Source organism: Chroicocephalus ridibundus, chromosome 4 (assembly GCF_963924245.1).
Source record: "Chroicocephalus ridibundus chromosome 4, bChrRid1.1, whole genome shotgun sequence".
In the NCBI taxonomy this organism is placed as follows: Eukaryota; Metazoa; Chordata; class Aves; order Charadriiformes; family Laridae; genus Chroicocephalus; species Chroicocephalus ridibundus.
In genome coordinates, this window is record NC_086287.1 from 2,587,730 (window position 1) to 2,600,308 (window position 12,579).

A 12,579-nucleotide genomic window follows, 5' to 3' on the forward strand; every position below is an offset into this window, starting at 1 on the left:
AGACTTTGACCGCCAGCCAGACTGGCTGCACGAAACAGAAATTAACCCTCGAGAATATCCCCCAGAGCGTGTCACAAATCGGCATAAAGTAAACTTCATACGCCGCTGTGACAGAAGATCTGAAAAGATCCTTCGCTTCTTCCTTCCTCTCAAAGGAACATTGCTGAGATTTAGAGCAAGCTAAATACTAGAGCAAGTCATATGTGAAATTTTTTGCTGTTTTCACCAGGGCAGATAATTTCCCCAGAACTCATTGTTCAGCTCATGAAGCTGCAAATTTATGTTTCAAAATGTACATGCACAAGAGATTCTCTTTTTCTCTGTGAGTGGTTTCATTTCATTTTCTCTGAACAAGATAATTTTTGCTTATAAAATAAAACAGCATTCCAAGGAATACTTCCAGGTGTTCACCTGGAATACTTCCACGTGTTCTTCCAGGTGTATCTTTAAGATAACAAAGATTGTTTAAGATAACGAAGATTGTTATCATGGATGTGGTCTACACGGAGGGCAAACATGCTTTTAAACATCTGTCGTCCCTGCGGTGCTTGAGGTGAATGCTCTGGCTTCGTTCTTAGTACATCAGCCATAGATCCAGTCCTTTAAAATCCTGGAGGACGGGGATGGAGGGCCATATCACAGTGTGCAGCTGTCTCAGTGCGGTAACAGCCATGGCTGAAGCCTCATGCAAGGAGAATTAAACACCTGTGGGGGTGGAGGGGGAGAAAAAAGAAACCAAACAAGAAAACCACTTCATAAACTTAATACTAATCCTATATATTTCTCAGTCTGTATGCACTTCTGATAAAGAATTCATTATTAATAATGAAAAAACCTGATGAATCATTTGTCTTTATTTTTCCATGTGCCTAGGCTGTATATTGCACATCGACGCCCAACTGATTAACATGGAGAATGCAAGCACTGTGAAGGAATTCATTCTTCTGGGCTTCTCAGAGAATCAAGGGGTGCAGAAAATATTTTTTGTGGTGTTTCTGTTCTTCTATATGATTATTTTGGCAGGAAATCTGCTCATTGTTATCACTGTAATTAGGAGTCAACGTCTGAACTCCCCCATGTATTTCTTCCTCTGCTACCTGTCCTTTGTAGATATCTGTTACTCTTCCGTCACAGCTCCCAAAATGATTGCCGACTTCCTTGTTGAAAATAAAACCATCTCCTTTGTGGGTTGCATAGCGCAGCTGTTTGGGGTCCATTTCTTTGGCTGCACAGAGATCTTCGTCCTCACAGTGATGGCCTACGATCGCTACGTTGCCATCTGCAGACCTCTCCACTACACTGCTGTCATGACCAGGCGTGTGTGTGGCCGGATGGTCATCGGCTCGTGGGTAGGAGGCTTCCTGCACTCCATCGTGCAGACTCTTCTAACCACTCAGCTCCCCTTCTGTGGCCCTAACAAAATTGACCACTACTTCTGTGATGTCCACCCCCTCCTACAACTGGCCTGTACCAACACCTACACTGTGGGCATCATTGTCGTTGCCAACAGCGGAATGATAACTCTGAGCTGTTTCATCATCCTGGTCGTGTCCTACATTGTCATCCTGGTTTCCTTGAAAAGTCAAACATCTGAAGGGCGGTACAAGGCCCTCTCCACCTGTGGGTCCCACATCACTGTGGTGATTCTGTTCTTCGGGCCATGCACGTTCATCTACATCCGTCCGTCCAGCAATCTGTCGGAGGACAAGAGCGTGGCAGTGATTTACACTGTCATCACCCCCATGCTGAACCCACTCATCTACACGCTAAGAAACGGGGAGGTGAAGAGTGCCATGAGGAAACTGTGGAGTAGGAAAGTGGGAAGTGAAAATGGCAAGGTGTAGAGCTGTGGTAACATTTCCAAAGGATCGGAGAAAATCAAACACATGATCCCTTTTGTGAAAGTTCCCCCAGGATTGCCTTTCGAAGAAGAGCTTGCTGTTAGTTCCTGTTGTAATTAGGAAGACACTGAAGGTTCATCTTTTAATTTGAAAGACTTTGTGAACTCTGTGACAAGCCGGCATTCCCTTTCTGTTCTCTTGTCAACTGGTGCAGGCTCAGACCTGGGGCTCCTGAGCACTAACTGAAACACCAGTGTTTAAATAAATACTATGACAAATACTGAAAATGTCCAGGTGGAGGATTCCATTACTCAGGTATAAGCTTCCAGATGAACTCCATCTGGTCTGTGATCCATTCGGCTGGGAAAGAGAGGACTGTGGTCACCTGCTGCTGGAAACAGAGGGCACTTTCTGCTTGCAGTGAATGCCTTTTTATGAGAACCCCATTGTGGTGTCTTGAATCCATGGGTTTGCAAATAAAAACCTGACATTAGGTGATAGTTGGGTCATTTGCTGATGCAGGTAACAGGAGAGGGACCTTCTCCCCTTCCCCTGCCAGTGCAACAAATCCATTCTGCGGTGTTCAAAGTCAGGTTGGATGGGGCTTTGAGCAACCTGATCTAGTGAAAAGTGTCCCTGCCCAGGGCAGGGGGGTTTGGACTGGATGATCTTCAAAGGTTCCTTCCAACCCAAACTGTTCTATAATTCTATCTTCTTCACCTATCACTGATGCCATCCTCCCAACCATCTCCTCTATCTTTCAGCTCTCAGTTTTTTTTATTTTAATGTTTAGACTAATACAGAATCATACATCTAATGAAAGACACTTTGCTGAATGTAAAAAATTAAGGAGTCGCCAAAGAAGGCATTTGGAGGCACAATTTCTTGTGTCAATAGAAAAAAGAAAAAAGAACTGTTGAGGAACTATTCCGGTATGCAAGACAACTCCTCCCCCAACAGAGCATATTTACACACCCACACAAGGGAAGAAGCATGTTTCCCATGGGAAACAGCTGGTACACTTACTCTCGGGAGAGGGAAAAGAAGAAACATGAGGATGAAAGACCAAACCAGTGCAGTGCCAGTCAAAGCTGTCACAGGGTGATAAGCGATAGCAGCTCAGGGTCTCCACCTGAGGAGCTACAATGAGACAAGAGACCCTAATCCCTACCTTGCCAGCAGAAAACCACCAAATCAGCTGAGTGAGGAAGGAAGAGAACTGCTTGATTCCATCCAAAAGTAATTGAAGCACTTCTACTTCTTCACTTAACATTCCCTATAAACACCTGCACCCGTCTTACACCTCAGTGTGACTTAAGTAGGATTCAAGGTTACGAGGTGTTCCCAGCACAAGCTAGGGCTTATAACTTTAGATATATACACGAAATTATATAGATAGGTATATATATTAAAAATAGATACTTTTTTTTATGCTTTTGGGGGTGAACAACGGGGGTTTTTTTTGACATCTCACTTTCGGGTGCTGCTGGGCAAATATTCGACGATAGTTTCTGGAAGGTGTTACTGAACACAACAGTGGGCTCCTCTACACTTCAGTAAGAATTCTTAGAAGAACTTAATTCCTGAGATAAAGGGTTGCTTCTGTGTTTTGCATTGTCTCAGTAAAACCTGGTAAAACAGTGAGGACTAACCACAAGCCTTTCTAAATTTTTGAAGTAATTTCCTGGTTTACTTCTTGTTTCAGATTTGTGCAGCAGATGTCTAAGAGATAACAGTCTATCGCACAGTTGCGGTATTTCTTTTGTGCTGTCAACGTGCAATGGTAAGAACGAGTTAGTAAGAAATAAGAACATATATGAGAAATATTAGCTTAGGAGAGAAGCAGGATTTATATAAATGTCCTGTGCAAGAGACATCTTTACTTCAAGAACACTTGATTGCAAAGTTAAGGTGAATATAAAGCTTGCAAATGGCCAGGTGTGGTGTTTATTTGAACCAGAAATTCTTCCAGAAGAAATACATGTCTATTTATCTGGACAGCATTACAAAGCCAGCCAGCAAAAGGAGGCAAGCGAACCCTTGTGCGATGTAACGGTCTGGATGACCGCACTCCAACATCGCTCTCCAGAGACTACCCTAACAGCTACCCAAAGTATTTTTAGCTCCTTGTCCACTGATGACTTCTGACAAAACTTGGTATGCCTCTGGGATCTCATTACTCCCGATAGTCTTGTGCTTCTGCTGTGTGATTTACTTCAAATATTTCTGCTACAATTTCCCCAGCTTGTGGGACGTAATTGTTCTCGTAGATGCTCTTGGAAGTCGCTTTCCGCAGAATGAGAAATGCAGATGGAAAGTCAGGCTGTTCTTTTCAGCCACTGTAGGTTTTGGAATTGGCGGAGATACGGGCGGCTTTCTCAACAACTTGCAGCTGAGACATTCTGATAAAAGCACCTAAAGCGGTCAGAGGAGGTCATCAAAGGACAAATAGCAAGCGAACTCTCAGAAAATATGAACTGTGTAAGTTTTCTGATGTTATTCGTTTGTTTTGTTCAAGTGTGACTGAAATCCTACCTTTAAAAATAAGCATTTCTGGTGAGCGACTTTTGTGAGGTCCATTTCAAGAATTAGAAAAATAATCACTTACAGATCTTTCAGCCTCTGTTTCAGTTGGTGTCTTATTTGCCTTCCCCCCCCCCCCCCAGTTATATGTCATTTCCAGAAAGATCTGTCAAAAGGACATTGTGTCCTCTCAGCGTTACAGAGAGGGCTCAGGAGCTGACGACAGCACTTCCGATGTGCTCAGCCTTACATTTTCTGAGCTGTACGTGTCAGGCAACGGTGGTCATGACACACACACTTTGGTCTTCCCCACGGTGCTTCCCCTCTGCTCAAGGACAGGCACGGAGATGGGGATGGAGACACTAAGGAGACTTTCCTCTGTTGGGGAGTAGCCACTAGGTGAGGCTCAGGAGAAAGAACGGAGTGTCCTGTGATTGTGAAACAGAATTCAGACCCCGAAGGGCTTGCTGATATCACAGACAAGGCTATTACACCTTTGCCACTTCTGTCTTCATGGATAGATTGAACACTAGTGGTACTGGTGTGCTGCATGGGAATGCCACAACGGTGAATTCACGGGTGTTGGTGAGTAAAGCAGGGTCACTGGCGGTGCATTTGCTACCCCACTGTCACTACTGGTGTATTTATGAGGTGTTGCGCACTAAGTCCAGCACCTGGGTGAGGTATACAAAGCCCTGCTAATGCACCATTAATGCAAATTAGCTCCAGATTCGTTCCTTCGTGTAGTGTAAGAAAGGCAGTCCAAGAAAACACTGTCCGGTTCTTTCTGTGACTGAACTTACTCGGGTCTATTACACTCAGAGAGATAATAAGGAATAGTTCCGTGGCATTCCTCTAGAGGACTGAAAAGGAAAGTGCAATCACTGCTTGTGCGAGGACCTTCCTCAGGCCATGATCCAAGTGTTGAGACTTGAATTATAGTCGCACTGGTCACCTCTTATTTCCAATTCAACATTATAGGGTAACAGTGGGGGGACCTGGTAATTAGTCGTCTTTTTTAGAAGAGGCAAAGGCGAGAAGTAGGATTCCTGAGGATATTATTTCTACCACCCTCCTCAAATAAATAACCTGAGCTTGTTATTGTATATATCAATAATCCATTCTGATTTGGACTTTACCTGTTATTCCTTGAGGGAGGCATTGACTTTAAATGGAAACTGTCCCAAAAAGTCAGCAAAGGAAATTTAACTTACCAGCGGTCAGTATGTGTGTGCACTGATAACGTCCCCCGTCTAATGCTATAGCTGGCATCTCTTTTCTGTGCTTCAGGTCCTGTCTACATGGTGTCTATGGACAACAAAAGAAATGTGACGGAGTTCATCCTTCATGGACTGACACAAGATAAGACAGTAGCAAAAGTGTGCTTCTCATTATTCTTACTCTTCTATGCTGCTATTGTTCTTGGAAACCTGCTTATCATCATTACTATAAAGACAAGCGGACAGCTGAACTCTCCCATGTACTTCTTCCTGGGCTACTTGTCTTTTTTAGACATCAGTTACTCTACTGTCACAGCACCCAAACTCATTTATGACCTCCTTGTTGAGAAGAAGACCATCTCTTTTGTGGGCTGCATAGCTCAACTGTTTGCGGGCCATTTCGTCGGGTGCACTGAGATCTTCCTTCTCACAGTGATGGCCTATGATCGTTGCATTGCCATATGCAAGCCGCTTCGTTACACAAATATTGTGAACAAGCATGTCTGTGGCTGGCTGGTGGCAGCTTCTTGGGTGGGAGGCTTTGTGCACTCCATGGTGCAGACCCTGCTGACCATTCAGCTACCGTTTTGCGGGCCCAATGAGATTGACCACTATTTCTGTGATGTTCACCCTTTACTGAAGCTGGCCTGCACTGACACCTACATCGTTGGCGTCACTGTGGCTGCCAATAGCGGTGCGATTTCCCTGAGCTGTTTTGTTGTTCTTGTTGTGTCCTATGCTGTTATCTTGGTTTCTTTGAGGACACGCTCTTCCGAAGGGCGCCTCAAAGCACTCTATACCTGTACCTCCCACATCACTGTTGTAGTTCTGTTCTTTGGGCCATGTATTTTCATCTATATGCGCCCTTCCACCACCTTCGCAGCCGACAAGATGGTCTCCGTGTTCTACACCATCATCACGCCTATGCTCAATCCCTTGATCTACACCCTCCGAAACCGAGAGGTGAAAAATGCCATGAAAAAGTTGTGGAGCAGAAAAGTGAAGCAGAGTGCGCAATGAAACAACACGGTGCATGTTTGTAAAATGATGTGAGCTTAAGAAACCATGGGGAGGGAAAGAGAATTGTTCAGGAGAGACTTTCCACTAGCGTTGCTCTGTTTTTAGCCCAGCTGTGCAGAATAGGGCTGACACTAAACTCAATGGTTTATATAACTCATCTTCTTTGGACCCTGTCTGTCAAAAGGATGTGAGGTTATTGCCAGCTACCAAACCTGAACATTGGGGGTGGTATTGTGGCGTTTACCTTCAGGCGCCTCATAGCTGTGTCTTGGGTATTTGTCTAGGCTTCTCCTGGCATTAGGAGAAACAACCAAGTATTTTGAGAGGTTGTTCTTTCCTACTGGGTCCTAAAAGCTTTGGAGAGCAGCATCTCCTTACGATTCTGCACAAAGGAGTGATGGTTGTACCAAGCTTCCAAGAATAAACAAACCTTTCAGTACAGCACAGCCTTGGCAGCTTCTATCTCACGTATTTTGATGTGCTAACATGAGGTGTCTACAACTGAGCGGTCAGCAGCCTTTGGGTGGATGGGACTCATTTCATGGTCAAATAGGACCATGAGAGAAGAAGGAGGTTATATTAGGTCTCTGCATGACATGGAGAGATGGCAGATTGTACTGAAGTGCCAGCAAATAAGTAAACACCGATATGTAAATATTAAAAATGTTTTCCAGGCAGAGCATCTTATTAGCTAGGGTGTGAATTTTCAGTCAGGCAACCTCCAACTACTCTGTAGCCCGTCCAGTTGGGAAATGGTGGCCCAAGGTGTTGGCAAAATTGATTTGTTGCCTGCTGCTGGAAGCAATCGTACCATTGGCATTCCCTTCCTGCTGGTAGTAAAAGCCTTGTTACGAATACCACATTGTCACACGCTGAATCCATGAGTTAGCTATTAAAAAGCTGGTACTAGGTGCAAGCATGATCACTTGCTGATGCCGATAACAGGAGGGGAATCTTCTCTCCTTCCCCCGTCAGTGTAATTTCCTGTAATAATAATTACTATTATTACAGCTCTATGTCAGTACCATGATTCAAAAGCTCACCAGGCTAATAGCAAAAAGCTTTCCTACAACGGTGAATCTGAATGTTCCCATTTTTATGTATTTGGTACTTTCTGGTCAATGTGCTATCTGCTTCGGTTTTGTTCTCCCTTCTGCCCCTGGTTCCTCAAACACTCATAACCTAAGCAGTCCAGTGACAACAAATGTAAGACGTGCAAATTAATGCCCAGGTTCAAAAAAACCTCCTGTACTATAACCTTAAAATTATGGCTATTCTTGCTTGGATCAATTTCATTTACGGGAGCCCTGCTGTCCAACACCTTTCCGAGACCTTAAGTTCATGTCATAGGTGACCTTTGTAATCTATCAGGGCAGCAATCCAAGCATGGTTAAAGACCGTAGACAGTGACTGATCCACAATCCAGTGGAATTGTCAGGATAGTTTTTGTAGCTTTATTGAGTCACTGGATGAAATTTCATATTTTGGCCGGTATTCTGGAGCTTTTACACTAGTATTATCTAAGGGGTAGGTAACTCAGTGGAAACACAAGAATTAAGTATTTCTCCATATTGAAAAGCAACCACGTTCCTAGCTGAACATGGAAAACATTCCTCATCTAAATAAGAACGTTATTGTTTGGTTGACATTTTCCGCAGCCGTTTCCAGTATGGAAACTTAGAAATGCTCCTAGAATCTCAAGAATCTGGGCAATGCTCTTCTACTACAAATTGACTGACTGTGGTCAAGGCATTAATTTCCTAAAAACTTCTATCGGCACTAATATTTTGGGAAGGGAGGCAGAGGAACAGGATGGCCTTAAAATTGTTGACAACTCATTCATTTGCCTCAAGGTGATTGATGACACATGGAGACGAAATACAGCAGTAAGTCCTTGTTACTTTATGATGGTAGTAAAATTAGAAGTAAAACATCACTCCTTGGACAACGCATTTTTATCATTTCTCCATATTTCCGGACAGAATAGGAAGAGAAAGACATAGCAATGACTGACAGAAGAGGAAGGTTTATCTTCCCTGCTCTTAGAGGGTAAATCCAAGTGTGTAGTCACCAAGATTTCCTTTCTAGATGTCCAGGTTCTTCCTCACTGGAAGAGGCTACCTCTTTCACCTCCTGAAGATGTAGCCGAAATGGCCATAAAATTCCGTTGATCATATTTCTTCTTTTTCTAGATGGCATGCTTTCAGAGACTAGTTTTCTGTCTCAAGTTCATGCCACGTGGTGGGTTTGCCTTGGCTAGCTGCTGGGTGCCCGCCCGCCCCCTCACCCACTGTCTGCAAAAGGACGGGGGGAGAAAAGGAGATAAAAAAGCTTGTAGGTTGAGCTAAAGATAGGGGGATCTCTTACCCATTAACACCACGGGCAGAACAAGCTGATCTGAACTGGAGCCATAGTTCTCAGTGGCTTATCACCGCTGACATCTATGGCCTGCCCAGACCTTCCTTTGTCTTGGGGAATGAACGTTCATATTAATCATCTCATCCTGATGAGGCGTTGATCCAGTCTGTCCCTGAGTGACTGCAGTTTCCCACCGATGCTACCTGTCGCAGCTCGGCAGCTTCTCTGAGCTCAAGCAACATTTCCTGGTGCCCAACACTGTCTCAATGCGGGGATTGGTAGTACAACCCTACATTTATGTTTTTATTTCTAGAAACTCATTTTTTTTTTCCATACAGATTGCTTCTGAGTGCTTAGAAGTGCGTGGTGTCTTACCCTCTCTCTTTACCAACCTTCAGGACTCTGTGCACAGAAGGTCACTGAGCAAATCGATGAGCAAATTGCACGCCAAGGGACCCGGCCACCAAAACTGTTTAATAAGGCCCTCAGGTAGCTGCTTGGAGTCTGGTAACGACACAGTTCTCACAGGTCCACCTCCGCTGTGGAAAACTATCTTTTGCTTGTGCTTAGTATCCAATATGTTGCAGGAGTATTTATATGCTGTGTTGGGATGGGATGACTTCAGGGAGAAGGAAGATGCGGGAAACACAGAGGTCAGTTCAGAAAGTCTTGGAGGGGTTGCCTCATTGGATCTTTCTGTCTACATGATAGGTGGAAAATGGGACTTTGATGCCATCACTGTAAAATTTGCCTGTAACCTGTCGGGAAAAGCAAAATTTCTTGAAAACCTGGAAAAAGAAACTTAAATTAAAGCAAGGATATGGCAATTACAAGCAGGAGGAAGACGCGTGGAACAATGCCCTGACCCGTCGGATGAATAACTTGAAACAGATTTGGAGTGAATGATTTAAAATGTTTCCAGACAACAAATGCTCTGGAGTTCAGACTTGAAAGTTCATGTATCAACATTTAGTGACTGGGTACAGTAGTAACCATTTTTTCCTCTCCTTTGCTTATGTTCTTCATATGAGCCATGGCATATTAAAGTATGTGTGTGTGGTTGTGTTTGCTTATGTGAAAGGCAGAGAGAAATGCTTGGTAATCTCTTGAAAAATATACAGAAGAATTTAAACACTACTGTGACGTTTTAGTCATTTGGATCCTTCAAGGCAGCTCCATTTAATGTTGATTGTACCATAGACATCTAGCATGGGGCAGGTGTCCATTTATACTCAAGGACAGATATACTATCTTCTATGGTAGAAGTCCTCTCTGCAGTGTCACGATTCAAAGAAGGTAAACCGAGTCGTGGCTTTAGGGTGGTTATTCCCCTTCGTTGACTATACAGGAAGCCAGAGGTGGTAACTCAAACCGTGATGCCTGTTCTGCAGGTCTCTGTCTAGTACAATGTCAGGCAGTTCACACTCTCTGCGGCTGGGATAGCTCTGGAAGACTACTGAGCCCTTGGGAGAGGCCGAGAGGAAAAAGTGGGGTCATTTCTAAACTAGTGCTGTTATTTACAGACATATATTCCGAATTATGCATGAAGCGAATTTGTTTGATAGGAAAGAGATACAGTCTTTGAGAAATACCATGAAGTGGTAGAGAATAGAGGGAAGTGCTCAGGTATTGGCAAAAGGCAACAGAGACGTATATGAGAAACAGACACCGCTTTCTTGGTAGTAATCTCCTGCTTCCTGGCTTATAAACTCTTAGGCAGAAATGAGCAGCTGATGAATTTCCTGGTGTGACCGTAAATGAAAACGAGCATTCCTCTGCTGGTCGCATTTTAACCTCCACAAGACAGTGAGTGCATTTGTCTACTGAAGAACTTTAAAAATTACTCTGAGCGACAAAGAGGTAGAGAAACTGTGCAGAGTTTTGCAGCTTCTGCTATGTTAGAAAATACAGTTTCTTCAGGAGAGCATGTTCTGGTGACAGCAGGCCTAAGAGAGCACTCAAGCTACTAAACAGCTGATAGCTCAATGGAGAGGAAGACCAGTGAAGAACCTCCCAGACCTGGTTTCTGTGCAGGTATTTCTAGTTTCAGAGCGGACAAGCTAACTGGAGAGCCCTTTCGTCAATTTAGAGGAATGCAATTAGGAATAGAACGTGGAACAGCTCATGGTTGAACCATATATTGTAGACACGGTGCTTGAGCACGGCAAGCGTTCACTTTCCGTCACGGCACTTTAAACTCCCAGTAGGTAAAAGGACGGTGTCGCATTTTTCCAGCTTTCGTGGCTCTCGTCCTGTGAGAGTAGGATGTGATTCCTCCCTGACACAATGGGAGCACGCACTTTGTCACGCCGACTACAATGCGGAAAAACAGTGGTCAGAGTGAGTTCAGGGGTGAGGGTCAGTGTGGAGGAACCAGAAACCTGGAAAGGGAGCGGGAAGGCAGGAGCAGAGAGGCGAACACTGCTCTTTGCAAACACTGTAATTTATGATGTGTCACTGTGCTTTCTGTAGCAGGCAGAAATGCATCTTGCTCTCATCACCCATGTACCTTGGAGCTGGAGCATGTCCCCTTCTCACCCTGGTCAGCCCATGACTTCTGCTCCACACCTGTGCTATGGGAGCCTGAGCTGAGACGATGGCACTGGGAAACTTCTCCCGGGTGACTGAATTCATCCTCCTGGGGCTTTCTGATAGAAGGGAGCTGCAAGTCCTCTTCTTCACCTTCTTCTTCCTAGCCTATGCCATGGTTCTGCTGGGGAACCTTCTCATCATTGTCACAGTCAGGACTGACCGCAAGCTGTCCTCACCCATGTACTTTCTCCTCTGCAATTTGTCCTTCATAGATATCTGCTGCACCTCTGTCACCTCTCCCAGGATGCTGGTGGACCTGCTCTCCCAGAGGAAGGCCATTGCGTTTGAAGACTGTATAGCCCAGCTCTTTTTCCTGCACTTTGTTGGGGCATCAGAGAAGTTCCTCCTGACTGTGATGGCCTATGACCGCTACACTGCCATCTGCAAGCCCCTGCACTACACAGCCATCATGAGCCGGCAGGCGTGCTGGGTCCTGGTGTCTGCCTGCTGGACAGGGGGCTTCCTCCACTCCATTGTCCAGACGCTGCTCACAGTCCAGCTCCCCTTCTGTGGCCCTAACAAAATCGACAACTACTTCTGTGACGTGCCTCCGGTCATTCAGCTTGCCTGCACGGACATCTATGTCACTGCGTGGCTCATAGTTTCCAACAGCGGCTTAATAGCCCTGGTTTGCTTCCTGGTGCTGGTCACATCTTACACGTTCATCCTGGTCACAATCAGGGTCCGCCTCACTGAGGGGCACTGGAAGGCGCTCTCCACCTGTGCCTCACATGTGATGGCCGTCATCCTTTTCTTTGTACCCTGCACGTTCATCTACCTCCGGCCCTTTTCTACCTTGCCCTGCGACAAGCATATCTGTGTGATCTACACTGTCTTCTCCCCGGTGATGAACCCCCTCATCTATACCCTGAGGAATAACGAGGTGAAGGCCTCCATGTGGAAATTGTGGAAGCGCTGCAGAGTCTTCTGAGACAAGCTGGGTTTGCTGCAAACCTGGAGTTACTTTCCTACAGACTGATGGCAGATTGGGGCATGGGAACAGGGTTGGAATCCAACATAGAATC

General features: G+C 45.0%; 3 protein-coding genes across 3 annotated transcripts; all 3 read left to right on the forward strand.

The window, feature by feature from the left end:
• Positions 1-893: 893 nt before the first annotated feature.
• On the forward strand, positions 894-1,844 carry LOC134514197 (olfactory receptor 4S2-like). The gene has a single exon (XM_063331627.1). The coding sequence runs from the start codon at positions 909-911 to the stop codon at positions 1,842-1,844; it is 936 nt and encodes a 311-aa protein (XP_063187697.1). The 5' UTR covers positions 894-908.
• Positions 1,845-5,662: 3,818 nt separating this feature from the next.
• LOC134514426 (olfactory receptor 4S2-like) lies at positions 5,663-6,604 on the forward strand. Its single transcript, XM_063332256.1, has one exon. The coding sequence runs from the start codon at positions 5,666-5,668 to the stop codon at positions 6,602-6,604; it is 939 nt and encodes a 312-aa protein (XP_063188326.1). The 5' UTR covers positions 5,663-5,665.
• Positions 6,605-11,537: 4,933 nt separating this feature from the next.
• On the forward strand, positions 11,538-12,485 carry LOC134514481 (olfactory receptor 4E2-like). Its single transcript, XM_063332355.1, has one exon. The coding sequence runs from the start codon at positions 11,559-11,561 to the stop codon at positions 12,483-12,485; it is 927 nt and encodes a 308-aa protein (XP_063188425.1). The 5' UTR covers positions 11,538-11,558.
• The last annotated feature ends 94 nt before the right edge of the window (positions 12,486-12,579 follow it).